The sequence below is a fragment of the Dipodomys ordii genome, unplaced genomic scaffold, assembly GCF_000151885.1.
Source record: "Dipodomys ordii isolate 6190 unplaced genomic scaffold, Dord_2.0 Scaffold24, whole genome shotgun sequence".
Taxonomy (NCBI): domain Eukaryota; kingdom Metazoa; phylum Chordata; class Mammalia; order Rodentia; family Heteromyidae; genus Dipodomys; species Dipodomys ordii.
This window is the reverse complement of record NW_012267240.1, coordinates 17,027,467-17,036,506: the sequence shown is the minus strand read 5'-3', so window position 1 is coordinate 17,036,506 and position 9,040 is coordinate 17,027,467. Positions and strand designations below refer to the sequence as shown.

Below are 9,040 nucleotides of genomic sequence, written 5' to 3'. Positions count from 1 at the left end.
GGGAGGGGATGGTAGGGGGAAAACAATGGAGGGGCTAACAATGTTCGAGAGGAAGTGTACTCATTACCTCACTCATGTAACTGTAACCCTCTGTATAGTATCTTTACAATAAAAAATTTAAAAAAAATGAACTTTACAACTTTGATGGGGGATGGGAAGGGATGGGAAAGGGAAATAAAGGAGGCAACAATGCTTGAAAAGAAATGTACTCATTTCCTTGCCCATGTAATTGTAACCCCTCTGTACAGTATTTTCACAATAAAAAAAAAGAAAAGAAAAAAAGAAAAAGAGGAAGGAAGTTAGGAGGGAGGAAGGGAAGGATGAAAGGGAAGGATGGAAAGGAAAGAAAGAAACAGTAAAAGAGGAAGGAAGGAGGAAGGAAGGAGGGAAGGAAGGAAGGATGGAAGGAAGGAAGGGAGCAAGGAAGGAAGGAAGTTTATTCCTGGTGAATAAACTAGGCTAGACTCTAGTTTAATGAATACTATAAAGATTAATTCATCTTGATTTTTTTAAACCTCAGACATATGGTTTCAACTCGGCTTGCTGGCTCTCACTGAGATCTTTTGCTAGTGCACTAACATTTCAGCCACAACTACACCACTGGATTTTCAATGGTTAATCAGAAATAAGAGTCACACAAAGACTTTTCTGCCCAGGCTGGTTTCAAACCTTGATCCTCAGATCTCAGCCTCCTGAGAAGCTAAGTTTACAGATGTGAGACACCAGCATCTGGATTTTTTTTCCAGTTGTGGGGATTGAACTCAGGTCCCGGGCTGTGTTCCTGAGCTCTTTTGCTCAAGGAGTAGCTAGGATCATAGGCATAAGCTGCCAGTGCCCGGCTGTGTCTTGAGTTTTGCTTCCAACACATCCATCTTTGCCAATGGGAGCAGCGATGGGAATGCCTACTTTCCGGAACCCTTGAGTTTTGTTCCGTCCAGATCCATGGATGAGCAAGGGGTGAAAGAAAACAGTGTCTCCCTTCTCCATCACGAGGTGCACGCGGGCACTGTTCTCATCGTAGTCCTGGATCCCATGGTACATTTTGTTAACTCCTCCCTAGAAAAGAGAACAGGAGCCATGTCTACATGGGAGAGGCCTCCGTGATTAAAACTTAGTCAGTGACGCAGAGAAAGCAAGGGTCTCTAAATTCTTCCAAGAGAAAGACATGTCTAAATTAGGTTCTAATTTAGATTATAATTACATTCCAAATTTAAATTAGAATTTGATCCCAGTAAGAGTCTATATTTTATATCATACTAAAGCTCCTTATCCCTGCTCTGTGGCTCATACCTCTATTCCTAGCTTCTCAGGAGGCTGAGAACTGAGGAAAACAATTCAAAGCCAGGCCAAGCAGGAAACTGCATGAGACTCTTGTCTCCAATTGATCACCAAAAAGCCAGAAGTGGAGCTGTGCCTCAAGTGGTAGAGTGCTACCCTTGAGTGATCCAGTCAAGAGACACACAGTAGGCTGTGGATTCAAACTCCAGGATCATCACCAAAAAATGAACGAACAAAAACCAGCCTCAAATGGCTGTGTTTTTTTTAATTTTATTTTATTTGTGAACATACTGTACAGAGGGGTTACAATTACATGGACAGGATAATGCATACATTTCTTACCAAGCATTGCAGCCTCCTCCTTTGTTTACCCTTCACCTCTGCCATGTGCTTATATTGAAATCACTGATTTTACTTTTGGACCCAATGAAAAATTCTGAATTCCTACTCTATCCTTCCTACCCTATCAACTGACCCGGAACACCCTGGCTCTGGTGTTTAACATAGGTGAACATCTTGGATGCCTTTCTAGTCTGGTTCTGTAACATTCTTCCCTCCTGTGACATTTTTCTTCTACAGAACTTTATAAAAATGTCATTCTTCGCTGGGCACTGGTGGCTTACGCCTGTAATCCTAGCTACTCAGGAGGCTGAGATCTGAGGATGGAGGTTCAAAGCCATCCCCGGCAGGAAAGACCTGGAGACTCCTATCTCCAATAAAAACCACCAGAAAACCAGAAGTAGCCCTTTGGCTGAAGTGGTAGAGAGTCTGCTCCTTGAACTGAAGAGCTAAGGGACAGCACCCAGGCCCAGAGTTCAAGCCCCATGACCAACAAAAAAAAGAGAAAGAAAAGAAAAGAAAAGTCATTCTTCTTTTTCTCTTTCTACTAGCCTGTTACCTTCTTCTAAAACAGAGTGAAGATGCTCCGATTTAAGATCATTTATGGTATATCTAGAGCAAATAATAGTAAATATAAACATAATACTTGTTTTCATTAAAAATTTTTATGTTATTATTATGAAGGTGTTATACAAAAACATTAGAGTTACATAAGTCAGATAAAGAATACATTTATTTTATTTATTTTTTGGGAGGGGGGCCTGTCGTGGGCCCTCAACTCTGGGTCTGGGCCCTGTCCGTCAGCTCTTCAGCTCAAGGCTAGCACTCTACCACTTGAGCCACAGTACCACTTCCGGCTTTTTTCTTTTTGCTTATGTGGTGCTGAGGAATCCAATCCAGGGCCTCATGCATGCAAGGCAAGTGCTCTACCACAATGCACCTCCCAGCCCAGGAATACTTTCTGGTCAATTGACATTAAACTTGCTTTCAAGTATTCCCTAAGTCTATTATATGTTTATTAAAGAATTGAAACTCATAATTATGTTCTAAATCTTATGAGTCAGATAGGGTTGGCAGAGACCATCCCATATTTCTTTGGAGAAATGGCCATTTACCCACAGGAAAAGGCCGTGGCTCTGACCTGTGCCCTTCTCTCCCAGCCAAGGTGGATGTGTTCTGCCCAAGCAAGCTGACCTCTCACCAGTGCTCCTCAGCCAGCAGCCTCACTTGACACGCTGCCCCGCAAGTCCTCTAAACCTTGTTCTTTGACTCAAGTGAGCCAGAGCTTGCTGCTCTTACTCACGTCCACCCTTCCCTAACCTTTCACTGATGAGCTTCACAAGTCCAGGTTGTATACCAGGATGCATGCTCCACTCATTTTCACCTAATTCTACTCATTCATGCAAGAATGCTAATGTAGTAAGACATATCTCCACAAATACTGTCACAGAATTCCAATCATTGCTACAAGATCTCCAACTTACTAAGACAGGAGCCATATTCTTTCTTTCTTTCTTTCTTTCTTTCTTTCTTTCTTTCTTTCTTTCTTTCTTTCTTTCTTTCTTTCTTTCTTTCTTTCTTTCTTTCTTTTTGAGTGGAGGCATATTCTTCTAATCCATACAGAACCCGAACTTAGTGGCTCTCTTTAGCCAAAGCCTTCTGACACCACCAAGGATTTCAGGATCCTCTGGCTTTTTTTTTTAGTTTTTCCAGGGCTGAGGACCGAACCCAGGGCCTTGCGCACGCTGGGTGGACGCCATTCCACTGGGCTAAACCCCCAGCCCCAGGATCCTCTGGCTTTATACCTAAATTCCCAGGAATCCTCTCTCTGGTTCTCTGGCCTCCTAGGCCTCCAAAGCATCCTATGTCAGACTGAGAGATGACCATTTGTGAAGAGCCCATTGGGTCACATCATTTGTGGTCACAAAAACACATATTGGTTTCTCAGCATCATGAGCTAAAGTGGCAAACAAATCATAGTACAGGATGCGACAGAATACTACTCAGCTGCACCAACACTAGTGAAGCTCAAAATAACCATCCCAAGTCAAAGAAGCCACACCAAAGAAAAATAGGTTCTAGACAATAGCATGGATATAACATTTAGGAAATGAAAACTAATCTATAGGAACTGAACGCAGCTCAGTAGTTGCCTCGGGCAGGGGTTGGAAGAGATTCTCTTCACTAAAGTAATGTGTGTGTGAGATAGTCAATTACACATTTAAGATAGCTACAGTTTATACTATGGAAATAAAACTTAGAAACAAGATCTCTCTACGTTGTTAACAACAACAACAACAACAATAACCAGGTTCTTGGGCCAGGCATAATGGCACAAGACTGCAAGACTACTTGCAAGGCAGAGGCAGAGGGTTGAGATCCAATGCTAGCCAGAGCCAACGTGCAAGATCCTATATGAAAAAGAAACTGAAAGCAAAAGGGCTGGGGTGATAGCTTAAGTAGTAGATTAACTGCCTCACCAGCTCTAGACTCTGAGTTCAAACACCAGAACTGCAATCAATAACAACTACACAGCCTCCATTGTCTCCCATATGAACAGGAAAAGTCAGTGATAAAGTGGTTTCTAATCCAGTCCCCTATGTTCCCAGGCTTTCCTCTGCTAGTCCTCCAAATGTACCTCTGGACCTTGAGCTCCATTGCTTTCCTGCTCCCCTGTGAGGCTGCTGCTCACCCTTGACCCTCACACCTCCATAGACCCTCATTGTTACAGAGAATGATATCATACTATTAAAAGCTTGCCCCCAACATCTGCCATTCCCAGAGCCTCTCCTGGAAGTTATAAGGGTTAAAACTTGCCCTGATCCTCACTGCAAATCCCAGGAGAAGGCATTTCTAAAAAAGGAAATGCAGTCTCATGCCTCAGCTCTTCATGAATACTGGTATGAAATACAAAGAGAGAAAGGGATTCTGACCAAGACCCCATGGCCAGGCAAACCTACCTCCCACTTCGGATAATCATGGGGTTTCAGGGAGCCTTTGTGGGTGCCTGGGAGCACAACCAGACAACCATTGTTCCGGTCAATATGCTCCATCGCGGTCCACGCACAAACAATGAGATTGCTGGGCCCGCAGGGGAAGTAGTGCAGATCCTGGTGCAAGGGATGCCGGGATGTCTTCTTGCCTGGAAAACAATGTGCTCTCAAAAGATGCTCAAGTGTCAGAGTTCTTACCCTAGTCCTGAAAAACCACTGCACTGACTTATTCCTGCACAAAGCAAACAAAGGAAACTACACTGTGGAAAATCAGTCCTAACAGATAGGCATCAAATTGACGTAGCATGTTAATACAAGGGCTCCTAATTCAACTGCTTTCTTTTGAGTTACTGGTAGCCAAGTGCTTCACTCTAGCAAGTCACACATTAGCACTAAATTGCTTTCTTCCTCTTTTTATTTCTTTTAGTGTGTGTATGTGTTTGTGCATGTGTGCATGCACACTTGTCCTAAGTTTGAAATCAGTGCTTAAGCATTGCCCCTGAGGCTTTTCGCTTAAGAAAAGCCCTCTACTACTTGAGCCATATCTCAACTTCTGACTTTCTGTGGTGGTTAATTATTGATAAGAGTCTCACAAATTTTCCTGCCCAGGCTGGCGGGGAACTGTGATCCTCAGATCTCAACATCCTGTGTGGCTAGGAATATCGATGTGAGCCACCACGGCCCAGCTGCCTTTTTGTCTTTTTTCACTCTGGATTTGGCACAAAAGTAACATCCACTATTTAAAAAAATTGGGGTGAATTAAACTGAAGACAATGGCACAGGGACAAGGTGGAGGTCCTCTTCTAAGCCACTAATGTCACAAACAGACTTGCAGGACATTCCCCTCACAGAATGCTAGTCATCTGGTGTGGTGTCTGGAAGTGGCCCTTTCTCTGTTTTATCCATGTGGCCATTTCTCTGAGCTCTACTCTATCTCTCCAGATGAGATGCCATGGAGAAAGAGAGTTGGACACAAAGCACTTGTCCAATCACATAAATCTCTTCTGCTGTCAGAAGGAAGCAAAAGAGAAAAGGAGCTGACATGGGGCTGGAGTCTGCTGGTATAGGAGGATTTCTCAGTGCAATCCAAGCGCCACCTGCTGGAGAATCTCTGAGAAATTATTAAAAGTGAGAAACAGCTGGGCACTGGTGACTCCAGCCTAGCTACTCAGGAGGCTGAGATCAGATGATCATGATTCAAAGACAGCCCAGGCTGGAAAGTCGTTAAGATGCTTATCCCCAACTAACCAGTAAGAAACAATTAGTGGAGCTGTGGTGCAAATGGTAGAATGAGACAAACAAAAAAGCTCAAAGGTAGTGCCCAGGGCCTGAGTTCAAGCCCCAGGACAGCACAAAAAAAATAAAAACAAATTGAGAAACTTGGGCAGTACTTCTTCATCAGTCTCTCTGGAAATCAGGTCTCAAAATCTACAAAAGCAACAAGACATCTTAAGAACAATCATGTGTGACTTATATCGGAGCTTTAAGTGTTAGAGATAATTAATGCAGTTTTGAGATCAAAATGCTGAATCTGTATTCTCATGGCTCAGACTGGCTGATAAAGTTAATATGTACATGTATTAAGAAGCTTAAGATACATGAAATAGGTACCTTTGTTAAACTGCATCATCTGAATATTTAGCATTAACCTTCCAGTCCATAACTAAATCATTATTACCCAGGTTCTGGTGGATCTCACTTGTAATCCTAACTCAGAAGGCTGAGACCTGAAGATCATGGTTCAAAGCCAGTTCAGACAGACAAGTTTGTGAGACTCTTATCTCCAATTACATACCAAAAAGACAGAAGTAGAGCTGTGGCTAAATTGGAAAAGTGTGAGTCTTAAGCAGAAAAAATGAGATGAGAGTTTACAGCCTTGAGTTCAAACCCAAGTACCAGCACAGAATATAATGAAATAAATTTACTATTAGACTTTAAGGTAGTAATAATGGAAGCAATTTTTTTTTGGGTCCCGTCGTGGGGCCTGAACTCTGGGGCCTGAACTCTGGGCCTGGGCGCTGTCCCTCAGCTCTTCAGCTCAAGGCTAGCACTCTACCACTTGAGCCACAGCGCCACTTCCAGCTTTTTTCTTATGTGGTGCTAAGGAATCGAACCCAGGGCCTCGAGCATACAAGGCAAGTGCTCTACCACTGAGCCACCTTCCCAGCTCATAAAGGAAGAAATTTTAAGACTGAAAGGAAATTGCATACATTCATATGACCAGGGTTAGAACCACAGCTTTGAATACTTTAACTCAATAATTTTTCTTCTCTTCTCCTTAACAAAGAAAAACATCTTTACCAGTATCAGGTGGCTTGTTTATCAGCATGGTGTGTATGGCCATAATATTGGGTCCAGTGAAACACTCCACATATTTCAGGATCTAAGAGAAAAGAAAGAACAACTTCATAGGAAATCAGAAGGCTAGCCCAGTGGGAGAAATTTCAATTATCACATAAGAACCAAGATGGCAGTGGTCTAAAACCAAACTGGCATTTTCCAACACTGCCAATAAAGCGTGAAAAGCTCAGCAATTGGATATCCTGCTAAATCTCTAACACTCTGAATTAAATGGATTTATGGAGCCAGCTTGAAAGGTAGCCTTTTTTTCCCTAAGAGACAAATAAAAAGCAACTAGAAAGGACAAGAACAAGGCTTCTGATAAAGCAGTTTGGCCAGGGACAAGGCAGGGTCCTCCTTAGAGACTCCAGGAGAAAAGGGAAGATCCCTACAGAAAACAGAACAGTGACTCAGCAAACTCCTCAAATCAGTGTGGCAAGACCTTAAATGATGTCTACAAACCAGACACAGGGGTGGAAATTGGGGCCACTACGGTGAACATGGAGAACAGATTCCATGTCTTAAACCCATTGTCCCAATTACTCAGAGAGTGAGATCAGGAGGATCCTAATCCAAGACCAGCCTGGGAAAAATGTTAGTGAGACCTGATTTCTACCCATAAAAAGCTGGGTGTAGTGACCACTCTGTTATCCCAGCTATGCTGGGAACCATAAATAAGAGGATCACAATCCAGAGTAGCCAAGAGGGCCACTTCCACTGTGACCTTCCTGTCTGAGGACTGAGGTGACATCACAGGAGTCTAACTTGCACAGTCTTTCTACATTGGTCAACTTGTCTAACAGCATCTGGTGACGATATTCTACAAGTGCTGAATGCAGTCTCCTGAACCATTGATATGGTGGAGCATTACTTTGCCTTGAAGAAGAGACCAGGACACATTTGTACAATGCGATGTTTTGCAATAGTTCACCAGTTATAATGAAACTGATAGAGAAAGATGTCTGGGATCCACTGTATGTGAAAAAAAAAACCTGAGGAGCAACAGGTTCCTGTGTCCCCAAAAGAGGGCATATGCAAATGGGTTCATGTACAAGGAATCATTCCTCATAAAGACACGAATACCTTACCTGTGAGTGGGGTTGGGGGTAGAGAAAGTCTTTCTGTACTGCATAGATTCTTTTATGGCTATCAATGCCCTTTAGCAGTGGTACTGGGGAATGAACTCAGGGCCTCACGCTTTAATAATTCAATTTTATTTGTCACTATCAGGGTTTGAACACAGAGCCTTGTTTGTACTGAGCTTTTTCCACTCACAGCTGCTGAGATCTGAGCCACAGCTCCAGCACACAGTGGTAGACTTGAGCCACCCTCCAGCTCAGTATTTGGCTGGTTAGTTTGGAAATGGCTTCTCTCAGATATTTCTTCCCTGGATGTCTTTGAACCATGATCCTCGTAGATGTCAGCCTCCTGAGTAGCTAGGATTACAAGTATGATCTATTGGCACCTGGCTGCTTTAGTTATAATTTGAATGGGGTTTTGTGTTTGTATCCTGGACCAGGATCTCTCTATCTGTGCCTCCAGGTTAGCTGACAAACACTAGGAAGAACACCACACCCAAATGATTAGTTGAGATAGGATCTTGATAACTTTGTTTTTGTTGGTCAAGGGGCTTGAACTTTGGGCTTGGGTGCTGTCCCTCAGCTCTTCAGCTCAAGGCAAGAACTCTACTGCCTGAGCCACAGTACCACTTCTGGTTTTCTTGTGGTCTATTGGAGATAGTCTCAAGGACTTTCCTGCCTGGGCTGTCTTTGAACCGAGGTCCTCAGATCTCAGCCTCCTGAGTAGCTAGGATTACAGGTGTGAGCCACTGGCGCCCAGCTATCTTGATAACTTTTTGTCTTTTTGGCCTTGTGCCTAGATCCTCCCAATCTCTGCTCCTGAGTATCTGGGTGTGATTATGGGTTTGAGTTACCATGTTCTGCTGCAATTCAGAAAGAGGGGGAGGCTTTGTTATTATTGTTAGTATTAGAAAGCTTGGCTCCAGTGGCTCACACCGTAATCCTAGCTATTCTCAGGAGGCTGAGAGGTGAAGATGGAAGTTCTAAATCAGGCCAGGCCCGAGTGTCCAT

General features: G+C 43.3%; 1 protein-coding gene across 1 annotated transcript in view; it reads right to left on the bottom strand.

Moving 5' to 3' along the window:
* The window catches only part of Phyh (phytanoyl-CoA 2-hydroxylase), a 47,657-nt gene that overhangs the window by 6,768 nt on the left and 31,849 nt on the right, over positions 1-9,040 (bottom strand). The window contains exons 6-7 of the mRNA XM_013014609.1: positions 4,578-4,759; positions 865-1,056 (exon numbers count right to left, since the gene is read on the bottom strand). Coding sequence (XP_012870063.1) covers positions 865-1,056; positions 4,578-4,759 — 374 coding nt within the window. The remainder of the gene's footprint in view (positions 1-864; positions 1,057-4,577; positions 4,760-9,040) is intronic.